Here is a 21,001-nt window from a genome sequence, read left to right on the forward strand (position 1 = left end):
TGAATTCTCATAGGGTAATATTTCTTATAGCACAAATTTTTTTTTTATTCTTTATCAGCTCATTTCTTAGCAAACTGTTAGATGTCTAAAACTAACTGCATCTCTTTTATTAGTGGTCATGCTTTAGGCAATGGCTTGGCTAACTTGGGAAAGTATGGTACACTCTCTGGGCCTGATTAGCTGCTGACTTGCACCATGTACACTCATTTGCACCAGCATAAAGTGAATAACAAATCACTACCATTCTGACCTGGTAGCATTTTACACCCACTTCGCACTGGTGCAAATAACTGCACAAAGTGCAGGGGAGTGAATAATCAGGGCCAGAGACTTCCAAGTGAGATAAACCATTGCATGCAACATGATCACTAATAAAATAGATGTATATATGTGTGACACAAGGTGCGTGAGGCAATATCTTTTATTGGACCAACTTCTAATGGTGAGAGAGGCCAGCTTTCGAGCTTACACGGAGCTCTTCTTCATCTCAGAAGTTTGTCTCTCTTGCCAACTGAAGTTGGTCCAATAAAAGATGTTATCTCACCCATCTTGTCTCTCTAATATCCTGGGAACAATACAGCTTCAACAACACTGCATACAACAGTGTATGTGTGTGTCAGTTACTGTTAGCTAGAGTAACACTAGTTGGTATTGTCATATAAATGGGTTTAAAAATACAAAGTTGGTAAAATGAGTGTTTTTAAAAAGAGTTTGCAATAATAAGGAGGAATTAATTTAAGATGTAGATTCTATAGCTTTTCCCTCTGGACCATATAAAGACTAATCCACATCCATTTACAAAATGGAACATTTCTAAAACTCCACTATATTTCCATTACAATAGCTCACCTCTGTAAGGCCATTTGGTAATGTAACATCTGTTGTACTGTGCCCTGAATAGTAACATCATTGCTGAATTGCAATTATATCCCATGGTAATTTTGTGGCATCAGTAAAAGCAGGCTTCTAGGCAAAGTACTTGATTCACTGAGGTTTATTTTAACTAGGATGACTCATTTTAGAATATTGACCAGCATCGTAATAAAAAAAAAAACATAATGGAAAGGTGAAGGGCATTCATTATAATCTTATTAGTGCAAAAGATGCAATTTGGAGTGGTTAAGAGTGTGAGAGTAGCAGACATTGACTGATTGATGCCAGCTATTATTTCCATAATAAAATATAACCAATCTGTAGCTTTATAGGAGCTTTACATTTGTCACTGTGCTGCACTAGCAATTAGCTTTATGGGTGCTAGGACATGCATTTGAGTAGTTATTATTCTATCCAGTAGAAGGCAGTGGTGCACAGATACACTAGCTAGTTAATTGGTATTTTTATCTATATCTTGTTAAAATATGACATTATGAGGTAAAATTGTTTGTGTCCTCTTTGTTTCTTTATGATGAAGCCCTGAAAATACGTTGTTGTTTTTCTAATTTTGCCTTTTTTTTTTTTTTTTTTAACCTGACAAACTCCTGGAATGCCGAATATTGTCTTCCTTCCTGCATGTCTTCTTGGAGGGCCCACTTATAAAGCAGAGTATTCTGGAGTAAAGTGACTTTTATTCGGGCATAGAGTGTGTGCACCCAGGAACTTATACTGGTATAACTATAACAGAATAATTATTACAGGATAGCTATGCTAGGAAATTTTCCCTATGCAGACAGACAAGCACTTAGGCACTTAACAGCCCAAGGCTCCTAATCACTTTGGAAAATGAGATTTTGGCTTCTAAGCCACATTGGCACTTTTGAAATGTTCCCCCGGATCTCTTTGCCCCTGAAAGATTTCCCCCACTTAATTCTTGCCTCTCCTTCTGCCCTTCTTGCAGCCTTTCTGGACAGCTCTCCAGAGCTCAGCTCCTCCCAGGAAGTCACAAGAGCAGTTGAAGCAAATCAGAAAGAGGGGTGGGGGGTGGAGAATGAAGGAAGACTGGGGGAGTTGTGCTCTTGTGCTGAACTGTGCAGAGTAAGATTGGAGTAAGTGGATTTACCTTTCCCATTGTAAGAGCTGCTTTGTATCAGACTATCAGTCTGTATGTGTTGGCTGCATCTCCGTGTTTCCTTCTTCAGTACAAACGTTTACCCTGCTGCTTCTCAGGGAACAGGAGATCATGGGGACTGAGTCCCTCATACTGGGTTATTTTTAGAGCAGGAGTTACTACCAGTGCTATTTTTTACTTTTTTGCTGATTCACTGGTGCAAAGGAGCGCAAGAAACAGAAGGACAAAAGAGACCATGTTTACTACTAGAAGCAATATGAAATGACCTCTTTCTGGGGGTGACCTTATCAGACTCTGGGCTGCTATAACATAACCCCTTTGTGTGCAGCTCCCCAGATCAGATTTGCTCTGCCCCACTATGATAGAGGAGTCCCCTTCCTGATTAATTCTCCTTTGGGAGCTGAGCTGACTCTCTCGTTGAAAAATATGCCTAAATTAGAGAGGAATTCCTGAGTCTTTACCCATCTAAGTATCATTACCCTCTTCTTTTTCACCTTCTGAGCATGGAGTAGGTTACTGGAGAGCCTCAGAATTGTGTGACGATATTGGGGAGGCAGTATTGTAGTCCAGTCCTCTGAATCTTTCCCCACTCTGATTTCAGCAACCCAGATCTGTACTAACTTGCAAGAAGTGTATCCTCAATGATATCTTTAACTCTTTGCATGCCAACTGTGACAGGAAGGGAGAGTGCAGAGACTGGAGACACATCTTGGGCCACAACTGCGGAGCTCCATTTACTACCATGACATTAGACCAGCTTACATCAGCTGAAGCTGTAGCAACTTAATGATAATGTCTAATATATAGTTCATCTTATCCCAAAATGTCTCTCTCTTTCACACACACACCCCCCCCTGAAATCCAAACATTCTCTACAGAGGAATAAAACAGCTATTTAACAGTCCTCAGCAATGCTATACAACATTGTGGGCCTGAATCTCTTGTGCAAAGTGAGTATACAATGCTACTGTTCTTATTTGATAGCAATCTACACCCACCTTGCAGTTGTGTCAATGATAACATTGTATTTAGGACAGAAAATGGTTCTATTTGTAATTTCAAGTTAATTCCTCGGCTTCAAATCCCCAGTTTAGTGTATTGTTTAAGAGCTGTGTGAATTAACCTGCATTGTATCATTATAAATTAACTTGTATTTTCTGAATAGAAGCAACCCATTTTATTTGGACTGGACTTAAATTAATTTGCCAAACCAGTGAGCGGGCTAAGGTTGTATTAGTTCTGTCAGTATCATACACTTAGGACAATGCCATACAACAGAAGGGGAGATCTGATATAAAGGAACATCAGAAAAGTAAATTAATTTGTTTGCAGTTTTGAGCTGAATCTAAATATTGAAACCACTGGAGCAGGAAGCAGATTTCCTATTAAATGGGATAGAAGTTGGAATAGAATAGATAAGAGCTGTGGCAGCTGGGGTGATGGAGGTTTCTCAGAAATGGTAGGGCTACAGCCATGATTTTGTCCTTAACTAGTAGGAATGAAGAGAAAAGGATGGTTGAAATAGAGGAAAAAGCAGCAAAAACTGGTGAGAACCTAGGATTGGTGGGAAAAAGAGGAGAGGAGGAAGTGGCTGAGCTTTACTGTGTGATCCTGGCTTTGCATGTGTCATAGAACCAGAATGCAGTCTTGTATTTGTCTTTAAACTGTAAAGTGAAGAAGCATCAAGCATCTCATTCCTGCCTGCTGCCTTCCACCCTGCAAATGCAACACCCCGCCCCCGCTGCACTCCAAACACACACAAACCCAGGACCATTGAATCAGCCGGTGCGCACACAAGAGACTTCATCTGAATTTAGAATAACTAAAGCTCTAGCCCTAAATGAGAGACCTGGGCATGTTTCCATAGTTAGATGGAGTCCTTGCTTTGTATCTGCAGTGATGGAAGTGATGATCTCATCCCTTTGTTTTCTGTCTTGGGGGAAATGCAGGTTTATCTCTCTAGGACTGGAGTCAGTGGCTGCAGTGGCATGCTCAGAAGGTCTGGACTGTCTCTGGGTCAGTACTTTCTGAGAAGGAAGAACCGTGCTGGATTTAGCTGGTACTTCAGCAAGGTATTGAACACCCAGCACTGCATTTCTCTGGGTTTTAGCCCAATGCCTAGCTGGTGCCTTCAATAGATCTACAGCCCCGTCAAGCCTGTGGCACAGAGCTCAGTCTCCTGATGAACTGGCATCAACAGCAGTGGCAGATGTGGCATCACAAAAATAACTGATGCAAACTCTTCTCTGCCCAACTAGTTTTGTGTGTCCCTTTTACATGCGATGATATTCAGAGAGAGGCTCAGAAGCTGCAAGTGGCTCTTTAATGTGTTTCCTGTGGCTCTTTGCAGCACATGACATGACTGTGTGATTTAATTATTAACCAGCCTAAGTTATTAACCAGTCAGGATGCTTTTACCATGTTATTAACTTAGTGCAAGTTGATAACTTTTAACTTATTGCCATGAGAATTATATATATAGTGCTATATAAATTAAACAATGAATTCACACTACTGTGGCTCTTTTGGGTAATATCAATCACTAATTTGTTCCTGAACCACTGAGGTCTGAGTGTCAGTGATCTAATGAGCACGAGGTCAGTACTTCTAATTTGGAATGAATCCTTGATGTGTCTGTGCATCTAACAAGAAGGTTATCCTCTTCTGGCAGATATGATAATACTTAGCACTTCTTTGCACCATTAAAGGATCTCCAAGCTCTTTACAAATATCAGCACCCCTCTGGTAGGGAAGTGTTGTTATGCAGGAATACTGAGGCACAGAGCAGTGAAGTCACTTGCTCAAGATCTCACTGTGATCTGTGGCAGAGTTGGGAATAGAATCCAGATCTCCTGACTCCCATTCCTGTGCATTAATCATAAAACCATCTTTCCCCCCAGTTCACCTCAACTGCAGCTAAGGAAATAGGTTATTTCATTTAGGAATTGAGGGAGTTCTTAGTGCTGTTGAAAAGTGATACCCACCCCTCCCTCCAAATGCATAACTTCAGAGGCCAGTAGTGAGCTGAGCAATTCTCTCTCCATGCTGCCTCCAAAAGTGGTGGCCAGTCATAGTGAAGTTCCAGACAAGCCCTTCAGCCTAGTGGGGGCTGTGCTGAAGTGAAGAGGTCTCTGTTCTGCAGTTTTAGGGGAATGGCTGTTCTAAACTGGGTCTGGGAAAAGAGGAAGTCAGTATAGTGAACAGTTGTGGGGAGGGCTTCTTATCTTCCTTCAAAAGCTTAGGGAGCTTGGAGGGGATTTCTGAGACTTGGAGTTTCTTACTTCAAGGTAATGTATTCCTACTGATTGCTGATCACTTTTCCTTGCTGATGAAGCAGTATGTTCTGAATCTTGGCCAAGTGCCTGCAGTTCCACCAAGAACTTTATCTTGCAAATGAGTGAAACGGAACAGAGCGCTAGCACTGTTAATGTTTCATCTTAAACTTTCTCTTACTTCCCGGGTTATCAGTATCCTCTGTTAGCCCTTGCTCCCTTTATTCCCACTAGAAACAGCAACAGGCTCCATATCTCACCAACTCTCACATTCATGAGCTGGTCCAAAAAGAGCTAAAAACAAATGTACATGAGAGGTTCTAAGGCTTTAATTGGTCGTCTTCTAGGCCAGGGATGGGCAAAGTACAGCCTGGGGGCTGCATCTGGCCCTCCAGACATTTTAATCCAGCCCTCGAACTCCTGCATGGGAGCAGGGTCAGAGGCTTGCCCCACTCCACACGGCTTCCAGAAGCAGCGGCATGTCCCCCCTCTGGCTCCTACATGTAGGGGCAGCCAGGGGCTCAGCATGCTGCCCCTGTCACTTGTAGGTGGTGTCTGTAGATGGCAGCACCAGGCCCGCAGCTCCCATCGTCTGGGAACCGCGACCAATAGGAGCTGTGGGGGCGGCGCCTGTGGATGGGGCAGCATGCAGAGCCACCTGGCCATGCCTCCGTGTAGGAGCTGGATGGCGGACATGCTGTTGCTTCCGAGAGCTGCTTGAGGTAAGCGCCACCCGGAGCCTGCATCCCTGACCCCCCGTCCTACGCCTCAACCCTCTGCCCCAGGCCCTCCAAACCCCTCAGTCCAGCCTGGAGCACCCTCCTTTATCCCCAACCCCTTATCCCCAGCCCCACCTCAGAGCCTGTACCCCCAGCCAGAGCCCTCACCGCCCACCCTTCAACCCAACCCCTTTCCCCAGCCCGGAGTCCCCTCCTGCACCCAGAACTCCTCATTTCTGGCCCCACCCCAGAGCCCACACCTCAGCTGGACCCCTCAGCCCCTCCCACACCCTAACCCCCAATTTTGTGAGCATTTGTGCCATACAATTTCCATACCCAGATATGGCCCTAGCCAAAAAGTTTGCCCAACCCTGTCCTAGGTCATTTAATCTCTCAAAGGGATGCAGGCAGCTGGTGAGTCTGTAGTACCCTGGGCACTGTGCATTAGCAACTATAGAAGAGCTCAGAGTTCATCATAATGCATTATGCACGATACATGCTGAGCCCAGCGCTCCCGCCAGAGGCAGAGTCATCATGACAACTATGCTGTCCAATGATTTACTTGTAAAATTCCTCGTGAGGGCTGAAGCTGCATAAAGGTCTTGAGAACCTGGAGTGAGGTAATAGTGCATTGTGACACTTATCAAATAATAATGCAGCCCCTGGAAAATTACAGAGAGAAGGTGGTGAAGTGAAATTTATTTTCTGTCTGGGAAGCTATCAAGCATTCAGAGGCAGAGAACTTGGGGTAATAGGGTGGAGGCACAACATTTCCGTGGCTTCCAAGCCACAAATGAATCACTTAACATCTCTAAGATATGCAGGCAGCTAAAACTCTTGTCCAAGTTCTCTTCATTTTGCATCTCAGTTACTGCAACACCCTCTGGGACTGGACTTGCTGACCTTTCGGAGTTCTTTCCAGCCCTATGTTTCTATGATTCTCTTGCATTGGTCATATCCATTCAAAATGCTACTACAAATATAATTTTCTTAGCTCTTCGCTTTGACCATGTCACTCCTCTCTTTGCAACCCTTCACTAGTTCCCCTTTCTCCATTGCATCAAACTTAAGGTACTTGTCTTTATTTTCAAGACCCTTCATGGACTACTCCCATGCTACCTTTCATTTCTCATATGCTATTGAAAAGTAAGTTCCCCTCTTCAATCAGTCAATTATCTCAGCTACCATCACCCACTTGTTAAATTCTCAAGAAGCACCTCTGTGCTGCTCCTCATGCGTGGGAAGAGCTCCCCATAAACATTTACAAAGCCACCTCATCCTCCTTCAGAATCACCCTTACAACTCTCCTTTGCCGTGGCCTACAAAAAAATTAACACTGGTTAGGCAGATGGTTTTCTGGGACCACTGCCCATCGCGTTGACCAGTGTCATCTCGTTGTTTCTTTGTGCTCCCCCATCTGTCCAACTGTTGTCTCTTGTCTTAGACTGGAAGCTCTTTGAGGCAAGGACCATCTTTTTGTTCTGTGTTTGTACTGCACCTAGTACAATTGGGGTGCTGGTCCAGGGATAACGACGAATAAAAACAGAAGTTGTTTGTGCAGAATGCGGGAGTGTAGAGTTCTGTAGGGAACTGGAGGTTCCTTCTAAAGGATCTTCCCTACATCCTGAAGGGAGGTCAGCTGAAGGTAAGAAACTGCAGCCTGTAAATGATAGGCCAGATTTGTAGCTAGTGTATTTTGGCATAGATCCTTTCACTTCACTTGCTGATTTACACCAGCTGAGGATCTGGCCCAGTATATCTGGGCTCAGATTCCTTGTGCCGTTAGGTTTAAAATGCCACTGCCAGCTGCCTGGTCAGAATTTACACTCTTTTTTTGTACTTTCATGGTTTTTAAACTCTTCTGAAACTTGAAAATAAAAGTTAATTCTCTGCCAATTTCAGTCTCTCTGATCTTGCTTCCTTGTAAAGTGCCTTTGCCTCAGATGGGAGGCACTACAAACTAATTGTTACAGTTTTCTTCTCGGTTGCCTAGTCAATTATTAGGAAAACCTGGATAGGAACACACAATTTGTGATTAACTGGGCAAAACTCTTAAGGTACTGGCTGCTCTGAGGGAGGTACTGGCTTTGGATGTGGATTCCGTCTCTGCGTTAGTAAAAGCTTTTAACACTTTTTTTTCTTCTCCCCTCTGCAGACAAAAATGTCAAGGCTGGTTCAAGCACGAAGACTGGAAGGAATAGACAAGAATGTCTGGTAAGTCTGCGTGTCGTGAGGCTGGGCAGCTCTGACTGGAGCAGACCCTGAAAGTCTGCTATAAAATATAACCAGCATAGACTCAGGCAAGGGGGGTAATGCTAACCCCTTGGAGTATCTGGCAGAGATTAAGGGCTTTGGTAATGGAGACTCAGTGGCTAAAGTATATTTCAGTATTGAAGAAGCTTTTAGACAAGGTTGCATAGCAGAGATCTAAATGGCTACAGGTAAGCAACCTGGAAGGGAAGACAAAATAAGGGGCTAGATAGAAGACTAGCTTAAGAGCAGAAGAAACCAATGCAGCCTTAGACATAGTGGTGGCTCTAGGGAATAGTTTTGGGTGCTCTGTAACTCTCCTTAGCTGCAGTGTGATCAGTTTTCTGTTGCAGCTGCTGGGCTGTTGTGGCAGTAGGGGAGCTGCTGCTGCTTTGGAATCTCCTTCTAAGATGGGCCTATGCAGTCTTGGGCGCTGGATTTGCTGCCCTATAAAGATTCTTCACCTGGAAGAGCTATTCTCTTAATTTATCAGACAAAGGGCTCCTGGCAAGAAGAGTGGTGTGCCAGGATGGACAGGCTGGGACCCTCTATAACCCTGGTATTCTCTCTGTAGGCTGGAATTTGTGAAACTGGCTGCCACTTACCCATCCGTGAACCTTGGCCAGGGCTTCCCTGACTTTCCTCCACCAGACTTTGTGAAGGAGGCGTTTATGAAGGCCATCGGTGGGGGGAACATCATGCTGCACCAATACACCCGGGCCTTTGTGCGTGAGAGATCCACCTCCTTCTTTTAGAGCAGATGTTGCTGCCTGATTGCCTTTGCCCCTTACAGCTCACCATGGAGTTAAATAGGCCCAAGCTTGAAAAACTCCCTTGTGCAGAGCAAATAGACATTTTGACTGGGCCAAGTGGAGCTGGGGGGGGTGTCACTGGCTTCTTCTCTGGAGGGGATGGGAGTATAGTGGCGCAGAAGCTGAAAGTTCTTTTTGAAGAGGGGTGGGGACAGTAGGGAAGCAGTCACCTCAACCCCCACTTCCCACATTTTCCTGTACTCACCATCCAAGGATTTTCATGCTGTCTGGCGGTTGTGCAAGGACTTTGCAGGTGGGACGGGAGGGGAGATTAGCAACACTCTAAACTGCCCTGGCATCAGTCGTCAACTGTATCGCTCCATTGACTGAACAGTCCATTTCCATCTTATTTAAACAAGAGCATTGCCTTCCACCAGTACAATAACAGAACTTACTGGGGATATTGTTGAGGGGAAGGATGGTCCAATGGTTAAGGCCCTGGTCTGGGACTTGGGAGACAGGGTTCCAATTCCTTACTCTATCACAGACTCCCTGTGTGACCTTGGGCAAATCATGTAGTCTCTCTGGGCCTCAGTTTCCTTTCTATAACATGGGGATATAGCATAGCCCTGCCTAACAGGGGTGTTGTGAGGTACTCAGATAGTACGTGATGGGTCCATATAACTACTTAAGACAGATAGACAGCAACCTCAAGTTTCATTTGGCAGCAGTGACGCTGTTACCATGCAAATCACGTGGGAGAAAAAATGCCTCCAACCCTGACCTGGTGTCTGCCTATCCTCTAGGAAATGCCAGTAGCCCAGCATCTCCAAAAAGACCTCTGCATTCCACTGCTGCACAGAGGCTGTGGTTGGAGTCAGCAGCAAAAGGGATAATTGGCAACGTTAATATCTGCACCCTCTTGAGAGGTTAGTGCAGCGAGTTCAAGGTAGCTGAACTGGCTTATTCTTAATAACCTGGCCTACAAGGGCCCTCAACCGCTTGGAAGGAAGGGAGCTCAACCAATGTTTCCTCTAAATGTTCCTTGTACTGACCGGGCTACAAACTCCAGTGAGCGTTACATTTTTGTCCTTGGGCTAGCTCACACTTGCAGGATGGAGGGGTTGTGTCAGCTACCCTGCTGACAATGTCCTGCTCCTATTTGTTGCCAAGTCCTAATGATCCAGGTGGAGCTGTATGACTCTCTTCCCTGACTACTTGCTACAGGGACACCCGGCGCTGGTGACGATCCTGGCCCGCTTTTTTGGGAAGCTGCTAGGGCAAGAACTGGACCCTCTGACTAACGTGCTGGTGACGGTCGGAGCATACGAAGCCCTTTTCTGCTGTTTCCAGGCTCTGGTTGATGAAGGCGATGAGGTAATCAAGGACTCTCCATCTGTCGCACAGCTCAATCCCAACAGATGCACTTGTTCTGACTCCACCATATTGTGGAACCTGAATTAAGCTGGGGGATCTTGCTTGTTTATGGAGGCTCACCTGCTTCTGTTTGTATGGGGCAGCCTGGAATTATAGGCCAAACCTTGGCTCTGGAGCAGGACACCCAAACCCGGGTTTCTGCGGATCCTTTTCTGTCCTCTAGTGAGAGAGAGTGTAACAGCTGAGGGCTAAACTCCCAATGGGCACTCACCAACACTCTGATTTCCATGAGTGGCAAGTCTGCCCCTACTCAGTTTATTCTTCTTTCTGGTACCCAGCCATTCTGGGGTCTGAGATCCAGAGCTGGGAGTGAAGTCTCCTGCCCCCTTGTTACCAGATTTGCTGTTACTTTGGGGTAGGCTCATTTATTAGGGTTACTCTTCAGAAGGGGGGGCAGGGCAGGGCGTGTTCTGTAATTCTATCAATGTACTGCTTGTGTCACTGTGTTCTCATACGGAGCTCTACTTCTCCCTGCTGCAAGTCCCCTCCCAGTGGAGCTCTCCTGCAGGACGTAGGTTCCCCAGGGCAGGGTTCTTCCAGCCCCAGAATCAGACAGACACACACACATTAACAGAGCGCATCTGAGAGGACCAGGATACTCCGCACTCCCAAGCTGATCCCTTATATGTCCCTGGATTCAGCAGGCGGGGTCGAACAGCACTTCCAAGCTGTCATCCTCAATATGCCATAGGCACCGCACCAGAATAGAGTACACCTGAGCAGGCTGGGTTGAGCAGCACTTTCCAGCTGCCATCTTCATATGTCCCAGGTTCAGAATGTCCCTATCCCCACTTTCATGTTACAGTTGTTCTGATAGTACCCCCCTTGATGAGCAAACCCCACAGGATTTTGGAGCGCTTCAGGGATCTTTTAGCTTAGGTACAAGGAGCATTGCTGCAGAGCGAATGAGGAAGCCAAAAAACACCCATGAGGGGAGAGAGAGAGAAGCAACCAGTTTAACCATGAAACTTATTTATTGTCAGGTAATAACCATAGGGGAGCCAAACAAACAGAACGGTTATAATATTAAATCTAACTTACATTTGATTGTAAAAGTCAGGTTTAGAAAATAACTGATCACACAAGTCAGGGTCAGAAGGCTACACTTAGAGGGAGAGAGAGCTGGGTTCTCACCACTCCATGAAGCTTGAATTGATTGGGGTTTCCAGGCAGTGGTGGTAGCTGAGGGTCCGAAGTGCTGGAGACAGGCAAAGCCCCCAGCACAACCAGTCAGGAGAAGATGAAGTCCCAGTGGAACCGATGCAGATTTTGGATCCAGGCACCAGAACACTTACTTGAGGATGGGTAGGGGCTTTTGTAGAAAAACAGCAATGGTTCAAGAGAGAACACTAGATTTGTTTGTGGGTAAACAGGTGGCTCAAGGGAGAATACCAAAGTTGTTTTGTTCAGGCTAGACAATAGGAACTGATCATTCCTGGCTATGGGCAATGTTCCTTTGAGGGAGCTCACAATGCAATTAGGGAGCTTCACTATTTTGGATACTGATACAGGATTTATTACTAGAATTGGTCTGATAACTACTGAGCTGGGGATGTGCAGGTGTGGGTTCATTAACACCTGGAGCAGAGATTCCCCCATCATGCAATGCTTCCCTGCTTCTCTGGTCCCAGAGTTCCCTGCAGTTCTTGCCTTGGAATCTCTGCTCTCCATTCTGTATGCTAATGGAGATGCATCCTTGTCCCATCTTCTATGCAAATGAGGCTAGGGGAGTTTCCTTAATCCTGTCACCTTTATACCAGGGGTTTAAGGTGCGTCTCCCACTGCCTTTTCATTCCTTTTTGTAAATCTTTCTTCTGATCAGTTCTGATTCAAGCAGAGGTGTGTGTGGGGGAAAGGTCTTGCATGAGTCAGACAGGCTGAGTACTGTGCCCTGGTTCCCCAAGAACACAGACCTGATAAGTAACACCCTCCAACCTCCCCCTGCCTCCATCAGCACTGATCAAAGAAGGACTGTGAGTTCTCTGACACGCCCTCTGGTGACTTCCCAGGTGATTATCATTGAGCCGTTCTTTGACTGCTACGAGCCGATGGTGAAGATGGCTGGGGGCACTTCTGTGTTTGTACCACTGCGACCAGTAAGTGGGCATCAAAGCAAAGCCGCTGTGAGGTCTGCAGACTTTAAGAAGTCTGCTGCTCTCTTTCTCTCCAACCCTTCTGAATGGAAATGGCATACAAGGGCGAGAGGCAGCTTTACAGTGTGTCCTGGATGAAACTTAATGGTAGGAGTGGTAAGTTTGGCTCCGAACTGACTTCTGCGTGATAAGAACCCAGGTCAGGTTCAACAAGGCCTGCTGTTTCATCAGGACCAGCTCCACGATTTGTGGTGCCCCAAGTTGCTGGAAATGGGGAACCAGATAATTTGTTCCTCTCCTCAATGATCTCATTGCCAGGGGTGTGGGGTCCTGACACAGGGGCTTTCCTTTCTCTCTGGTCCTGCTGTCACAGATGCAGATACGTCAGCCTGTAGGTTGAAGACCTTGCAGTAAGTTGGGGAGCGTCCCTAAAAGAACAGGTCCCAAGAATCCTCTTGCTTTGGACATAAGGCTGATCCTGAATGTTACCTGGAACTTGAGACTTCAGCAATTCCCCGACAGAAAGCCCTGAGCATTGGGAACAGTATGTGCATGCTGACCTGGCTGGAGAGGGGATGGTGGATTTGTTTCCAACCTCTCATGACTACCCAACCTCCATTATGCTAAAACAGAGAGGGAGAGAGGATGAACTGAAGGTTAAGGCACAGGACTAGAAGTCAGGCAGGACTCCTGGGTTCTAGTCTTGTCTGTTACACTGGCTTGCTGTGTTACTTTGGGCAAGCCATGCATCGATTTGTGTCTCGGTTTCCCCATCTGTAAAATCAGGATAATGACACCGATCTGCCTCACCAGGGGTTTTGTGAAGTGGCTTAATCCATTAATGTTCATGGAGTGCTTTGAGATGCTCAGCAGGAGGGGGCTGGAGATGGGCAATGTATTATTGGGAAGAGCTCAGAGAGATTCCTAGTCAGAGCAGGGAGCAAGGCTGCTCCCATGTCCCCAGCCATTTGTTGCTTTTAATCACGATTCCCTCACTGTCTTCTCCAGAAAGCTGCAGAAACCGGAAAGCTGATGTCCAGCGGAGACTGGCAGCTGGATCCAGCAGAGCTGGCTTCCAGATTTACCGAACGAACCAAAGCCATCGTTTTGAACTCACCCAATAACCCCCTGGGGAAGGTAGTGCCTCTAGCAGCTGGGAGAGCGCTCCCTTCCCTCTGCAGGGACTCTGAAAACAGTTACATGAGGAAGCCTGTGCTGGGTGTCTCCTTAGAGTCAGCGCTTGGATGGGGTCCCACAGTCAGCTCCTTCTTTCTGAAGAAGGTTCTCAGAAAATCTGACAGCTCCAGAAGCTGGGGGGTGTTTGTGAGATGATCCACTGATGATTCCACTTTGGAGCACTCATATCACCAGCCTTTGAATGTAGGAACAGTAGGGAGGAAGGAAGGGGTAGCTTGTAGCCCCTCTGGGTCAGGTGACCCAGGGACTCTCTACCAGGAGAGATGGGTCTGCAGCAGCCTGGTCTTTCCCTTCCTGGATGATGGGGAGCATCTCCAGAGATGACACACAGCTGTCTGGGGGTAGGAGGGAGCACCTCAGCCTGTAGGAAGCATGAGTAGCCCTACTTGGGTAGTTTGAGGAGGAGGAAGTGCCCTGAGGAGAGCCTGGTCCCTGGGTCTGAGTGGAGGCTGCTGCTATAACAAGGATGGGGAGAGTGGCACTCCTGTAGGCAGAGGTTCCCCCATTCCTGCCAATTGTCTGCCTGCTTCAGGGAGAGAACATCTGGCTGAGATGCTGGTGCTGGGGCCCACAAGCCCGACTAGGGCTGAGCCTGAGAACTTCCTGTGGGGTTGTGGAGCTCAGAAATGCTGTGCCTGATTGCCCCTTCTCCTCTGCCTGCCTGGCATAGGTGTTCACCAGGGAGGAGATGGAGCTCATCGCAGACCTGTGTGTGAAACATGATGTCCTGTGCTTCAGCGATGAAGTGTATGAATGGTTGGTCTATGATGGGAAGGAGCACATCCGAATTGGTGAGGAGCATGGCTTGTCTGTGTCTGGGCCTGTGCATCCTCTCAATCTGCAGCTCTTTCCTTTGGGAACACAGAGAAGCATTTATCAGAGCTGCTGTATTTGGAGGAGAGACAATGACCAGTCACATTTATTTCACTTGCTTTGTCCCACAATGTATGAGGGTAAATTGAGTATATAAGTGAGGTTCATATAGCCCTGCCACTGTACCTGTCTCCTGGCCTGCGGCACTCCTTGCTATGCCATGCCTGGGTCCCAACTCGGAGATCTTCCAGTGCATCACAGTGTTGACTTCCACTGTTATCTCAGCTGTTTGACTCCAGTGGAGTTTCTTATCTTGGAGTCAAAGTCAGGAGTGAGTGGAGAAATGGCCTCGGGGTGAAATCCTGGCCCTATTGAAGTCAATAGCAAAACTCCCATTGACTCCAGTGGGGCCAGGTTTTCACTTCTAGTTTGTAAAATTGGACATTTTCAAAAGTGACTATTGATTTTGGGTGCCTCTGTTTTTGGGTGGCCAACCTGAGATTCTGGGCCAGGCCTATTTTTGAAGAGCTGCAGTAGGGTGAAGTCATTAGAAGCTCTGTGTGCTCAGCACCACTGAAAACCAGGCTTAGGATGTCCTGAGTTGGGTACCTCAAAACTGAAGCACCTGTAGTTAGCCGTGTTTTCAGAAGGTGTTTCTTTTAACAATCTGCTGTAAAGTGCTTTGGGGTCCATTTGAATCAAAGACACTTTAGAAATGCAAGATGGCTGTGTGGATTGGAATGGGCACGAAGATACCCTAGTGCATGGGGTAGACAACCTATGGCACGCATGCCAAAGGCGGCACGTGAGCTGTTTTTCAGTGGCACTCATGCTGCCTGGGTCCTGGCCACCGGTCCGAGGGGCTCTGCATTTTAATTTAATTTTTTTATATGAAGCTTCTTAAATATTTTAAAATCTTTATTTACTTTACATACACCAATAGTTTAGTTATATATTATAAACTTATAGAAAGAGACCTTTAAAAACTTTAAAATGTGTGACTGGCACACGAAACCTTAAATTAGAGTGAATAAATGAAGACTCGACGCACCACTTTTGAAAGATTGCCGACCCCTGCCCTAGTGTCATAAATACAATATGAGGACAATTGTTTGCTGTGAGATCTTCCAGCTGTTTTTTCTCTCTTGTTTCATTGGCAGCCAGCTTGCCGGGCATGTGGGATCGCACGATAACCATTGGGAGTGCTGGCAAAACCTTCAGCACCACAGGATGGAAGGTGATGGATTCTGGAGTGGCAGGGGAATTTCCCCCACATAAAACCTTTCTGCCCCCTGATTCGTTGTTCCAGTGTAGGACTCTTTCTGAGGGCCAGTCTCCCTGAATCAAACCCATTTTTTCTATTCCTTAAAATTTCTCTGACTGTTGGGGAATCTGTTTGTCTTTAAATTGGACGGATCGGAGGTAACAGGATGCTTTACAAATGGACCTGGTCTTATGCAGAACATAGTGTGAAGAGGCAGTATGTAAATAAAGTGGAGCAGGTGTAAGATACCTGGGAATCTGAAACATAGCCCCCTTCTCTGTGTTGTAACAGGTTGGTTGGACTTTGGGGCCTGATCATCTTCTAAAACACCTCAGAACTGTCCACCAGAACTCCGTGTATCACTGTCCAACAGCAGCTCAGGTAAGGGGCCATGCGCCTGAGAGGCATTGTCTCAGATCAGATGTCTGATGCAAGCCCCAAAGCCCCTCCGGGGAGAGATCTGGTAATTGTCTCCTCCAGACCACAACTGTGCAGAGCCGAGGGGTAAGAGCCCACTCGTACACACCATCCAGGTAAGAAGCTACTTCCCCAAGCAGGTGCAGAACCGGCAAGCTTGCTCAGTTCCTTGGGTGGTATAATAGCCAGGTTAGGACTTTGGAGGAACACCTTTCTCAAGCCTCCTGTCTATAGTTCGGAAGTGGCAAATGAACAGCCAGAGAGGCATTGTCAGCCCAGGTAACAGACAGAAGATGATGCATTATGACCCAGGGTGTCTTCCTCTCAAATCACTTCACAACATGCCTGGAGGGCAGGGGACAGAGTCAAGTGACTCAGGATTGTCAAGTATGCTCTCTGCACAGTATTGGCCGTCTCCGGAGCTGGGGGAGGAGGTTTTCTGTTGTGAGGAATGGGAAGCAAAGATTTTATTGATCTAGGCCTGGTGTTGTTTTAACCCACCTGTTATCTCCTATGCATCTGAACAGAAGCGAAAACCCCACTTCATGGGCTGTCTCTAGAATTTGCAAGTAAGCCTACTGCAAACCTTGAGCATTTTGCTGCTTTTGTCTGGGGAGAGAGGTCCCTCTGATGCTCTGAGCATGCACAGGGGATGCTTTCTGCCTGGGTCTGAGTTCCTCTGTCCATCATCCCCCTCTCTCTCCAGGAAGCACTGGCTCAGGCATTCCAAAGAGAGTTTGACAGCTATGGGAAGCCAGACAGTTATTTTGTCCAGCTGTCTCAGGAGCTGCAGCAGAAGCGGGACTGGCTAGTTCGGAGCCTAGTTGCTGGGGGTATGAAGCCCATTGTCCCTGAGGGCACCTACTTCCTGATGGCAGACTTCTCAGAGTTCAGTAAGTTCATGTGACTGTTTTATCTGCTTCTGACCTGCACATTAGAGGGATGGAGCTCACAGCTTGGAAGTGGGTGTTGCGGAGTCTAGAATAAGATAAAGCCTGGTCCATTTTCTTCACTTTGAGTGTGGAAGGGAAAGGAAAGACAATGGCAGGTAGTGGTGGGGAATTTGTTGCTTAATGAAGTGATGATCTAGTAGCACTGACTTACATTGGGCACAGCGTGACCATGTGCTATGCCATGTCTCCCACACATCTACAGACTCACCTGTGTGTAGCCTGTGACCACCGCTGCGCGAGGATCTTTCCTGGCCTTGGGATTCTCTTGAGCAGAGACTGATGACTCTGTTAAACTGAAAAAGATAAAATAGCCATATGTGTTTTCACCTGTGACCTAAGCCAGAGTTCGAACCCAAGTCCCTAGAGGGGACACACTACTGTGCTTCCCCACAATGGCATCTGGCGCCATGTGGGTACCTGGCTCAATTGGGAAATCCATCTGTGTCCCATTTGTTCCATCATTCCCCTTGCCCATTCTGCTGTGTGTGTCTTGCAGAAAGTGAAGTACCTGACGTCCCGGACTCTGATGAACCCTATGACTCTCGGTTTATAAAGTGGATGATTATAAACAAGGTAAATGCCTCTATCTCTCTCCAGGGTGCTTGTTTTCTGGGACAGTTTCCCCGTTCTCTTTGCTCCAGTTCGATTTGAGGGAGCTGGATTTTGTGATGGTGGAGCATTGACTTGAAAACATTGGACCTGTTACTTGAGGCTTGCTACCATGGCCCCATCCGGTCAAGTGCACAGCCTTGTAATTCAAATCCTCTTCCTTCTAGTGTCCTGTCTACCAAAGGAGCGCATTAATGGCATCCCCTAGATTAGCCATCTGGTTATATCCCCACCCTCCACCATGTTCCTTCAGAAGTCAGGGTATGATGCCCTCTCTGCAATGTCCTTCTGAACCAGATGATCATCTTGTTACACCCTGATGCTCATCTTGCCAATTGTCTCCGTTAGCATCCTGACACTAGAGGCTGAGCCACCAATGTATCCACCAAGGATACAGGATGCGGGTTGGGGATAATGCCTGGTTTGCTGGGCAGCAAGATCTGTTGAGATGTTTGACTCTGATCTTGACAAGCAAGCAGCTGGAAGTGTGGCTTATGTCTGCTCAGTAACCTGGGGTGTCCAGGAGCAATTAACTTATTGCAGGTATGGGTCTTTTTCTGATCAGAGAGTGGCACACGGCAATGTGCAGAAGCTGAGAAAAAAGTAACCTTGGGTGCACCCTCTTTTTCCCCCACTCCTCTTCACAGGGTTTAGTTGCCATTCCAGTCTCTGCTTTCTACAGCACTCCACACAAGAGGAATTTTGACCATCTCATCCGCTTCTGCTTTGCGAAGGTGAGGCCTCTGGGGCAACATGAAAGAAGGGGAGTGAGTTCAGGCAGTGATCAGGGCTACTGCGGTAAATGAGGCATATGCCAAAAGGGATAAGACTTGGGGCTTAAAACACAAAACAATAACCTGGAACCTCAGGTTCAAAGTCTAGCAGGACTGACTCAATTTTTCAGCCCTCAGAGGTAGATAAAATGAAGTCACTGTGAGTGTCTTTCACATGAGATCCTAATCCAGGTTCTGTTCATTCATGGCCACTAAAGATCCCAGTGCACTTTCAATAAGAGTAGAGCTTCACCCCACTGCATCTGGCCAAAATTTCCTCTCATCTTCTATTACTGTTTAGAGATTGATGTGCACTAGTTGCCTGCTGCCCTCTGTCCCGGCAGTGGTTGTATTTCGGTGGTGCTGTATATACGGCATTTGTGATCCTTCAGGATGAAACGGGGGATATAAATCTTACATAACTATTTTATTATTCAGTGTGGAGAGGGCAGGTGTGGGCATGGAGCCTGGTAGGGCTGACAGTCTGGTGTTTGCTCAGGAGGAAGCTACGCTGAAGGCAGCAGAAGACATATTGCAACAATGGAGTCTGGAGAAAACTGGCCAGTGAATGCTTTGGACAGAATATCAGGCAGGCTCGCCTGCACTCTGCCCTGATCTGCTTCTCCTTGATGCAGCCATCATGGCTACAGATTCTTTGCTTACTGTCTTTATTTTAACTCTTTATTGCATCATTGGATTTCAGTCACCTTCTCTATCATGCACATGGGCAAGAGGTTTGTCAGCCCTGGGATCTGGTTCAAAGCTTCTCATTGCTGTCCAGTAGCAAAAAGGTTTTACTGTTCCTTGGACTTTTGAGCCTGTATATACACTGGCAAAAATTTATTTCCTCTTTTTTACTTTCAAAAGCTTCACTGACTTATTCATACTGGGTTCCATGCAGCTAAAACACAAGGCAAAAATGGTTGCTGGGCTCCCTCTCCTGCCCCGTAACATTCTGTATGTTCTAAATAGGCTGGTCCCAGTGTTCCTAAGTCATTCGAGTCCAATGACAGATGAACTTTGACTTTATCAGAACTTTTCCCATTGGTTCCTTCTGTTCCATCACATTGCAGAATGGACTACCAGCTCATCCAGCAAACAGACTGTCCAAGTAGTTAATTTAGTCTACCTTTAAACTCTCCCCTCCATCCTCCTAATAGAACCAGGCCTGTCTGAGCTCTAATTGTCACCTCCTAGCAGAGTATCACCCAAATTATAAAGCAGATACTTCGGGCCTTCAAGAATGATGCGCAGACTCAGCTAGGAAGGGAAGAATTTAAAGTTGCATGGCCTGTCCTCTTTTCCCTGTATACTTTTGGTGCTTTATAGAAATTCAGTAGTAAGGGGAGCTAGCAGAGATTTTGTGTATTTGTGTCCTTCAGATGCTCCCGTGTGGGAACATCTGGATAATTCTTGACAAAATTTAGATAATTAACTCTGATGTGGCATCTTAATTTAAACCTGCATAAGAATGTAAATCTAAATTAATGTAAACTAGCATCTTAAATTGTTTCAAAGCAGAGCATAACTGATCTTTTAATAAGGATTTAGAGTACAAGTGTAAATTACTAAAATGTACATAAAGGAGTAAATATTTGTCTACTTAATACCTCTGTTTTAACATTCTTCATCTGCTCTGGCCATCAATAATATTTTACTTTGAATGTGGAGGGCTGCATTGACACTGCTGGATTACAGATAATGACCACATTCTGCTCTTACACCACTGCACTTCTGCTGAAGCTACGGAGATTGCACCAGAGACAGAGGCTATGTCTACACTACGCACCATTTAGCGAGGCAGCTGTGCCACTAAAAGGTGCACAGTGTAGCTGCTCTTTGTCGGCTCTCTCGTCAACAAAAAACGTCCCCCCACGATGAGCGGTGTTAGCTTTGTCAGCAGGAGAGCTCCCCCCACACAAAGCATTGTTCACATCAGCGCTTTTTGTCAGTAAAACTTTTGTTAGGTGGGATGTGTGGGTTGTTTTTTTTTTCCACACCCCTGAATGACAAAAGTTTTACGGATAGAAGTCCAGTGTGGACAAAGTCTGAGAAGAGAATTCACCGTGCTGTCTAGGCCAAGGAAGGATGACCAGCTAACTTAAAACACCTATCACTTTCCTGTATGTTTCAAAGGTGTGAGGATTAAAGGAATTGTCAGATTATTACAATAAAGAAGAACAGGATTTAAAATTGCATTTTCTTTTGCCATCACTGCTGGTTTCTGCATTGCAGCGCTGTGCGCGCGTGGCCCTGCCCTAGAGCCTGGCCGCAGAGTCCATGGCCCTATGGTCACACACGAGCCCCTGGACCTTGGTACTAGTGCTACGCAGGCCCCTTGTTAGCCGGGACACTACTTGGCTGAGTTCCCCTCCCCCCCGGTGAAGCAGCAGCGCCTGCCCATGCGCGGTCTCCCACCCGCGGGCGGAGCGAAAGGGAACCCGCTG

The 21,001-nt window shown here is 46.5% G+C and overlaps 1 protein-coding gene across 11 annotated transcripts in view; it reads left to right on the top strand.

Annotated features, from left to right (window-relative positions):
- The window catches only part of KYAT1 (kynurenine aminotransferase 1), an 86,800-nt gene extending 66,048 nt beyond the window's left edge, over positions 1-20,752 (top strand). For 3 of the 11 annotated variants that reach the window (XM_050927038.1, XM_050927037.1, XM_050927035.1), the window contains exons 2-14: positions 3,955-4,077; positions 8,152-8,210; positions 8,821-8,971; positions 10,226-10,375; positions 12,445-12,531; positions 13,537-13,665; positions 14,396-14,516; positions 15,699-15,775; positions 16,094-16,183; positions 16,926-17,112; positions 17,669-17,745; positions 18,429-18,515; positions 19,054-20,752. In XM_050927038.1, the coding sequence (XP_050782995.1) occupies positions 3,994-4,077; positions 8,152-8,210; positions 8,821-8,971; positions 10,226-10,375; positions 12,445-12,531; positions 13,537-13,665; positions 14,396-14,516; positions 15,699-15,775; positions 16,094-16,183; positions 16,926-17,112; positions 17,669-17,745; positions 18,429-18,515; positions 19,054-19,122 (1,368 nt within the window). In that variant the 5' untranslated portion in view covers positions 3,955-3,993 and the 3' untranslated portion in view covers positions 19,123-20,752. Of the gene's footprint in view, positions 1-1,834; positions 1,983-3,954; positions 4,078-8,151; positions 8,211-8,820; positions 8,972-10,225; positions 10,376-12,444; positions 12,532-13,536; positions 13,666-14,395; positions 14,517-15,698; positions 15,776-16,093; positions 16,184-16,925; positions 17,113-17,668; positions 17,746-18,428; positions 18,516-19,053 lie in introns of all 11 variants that reach the window. The other 8 variants (XM_050927039.1, XM_050927044.1, XM_050927043.1 and 5 more) reach the window with 4 other exon arrangements.
- Positions 20,753-21,001: the final 249 nt, after the last annotated feature.

This window comes from Gopherus flavomarginatus, chromosome 17 (assembly GCF_025201925.1).
Source record: "Gopherus flavomarginatus isolate rGopFla2 chromosome 17, rGopFla2.mat.asm, whole genome shotgun sequence".
NCBI classification, from domain to species: domain Eukaryota; kingdom Metazoa; phylum Chordata; order Testudines; family Testudinidae; genus Gopherus; species Gopherus flavomarginatus.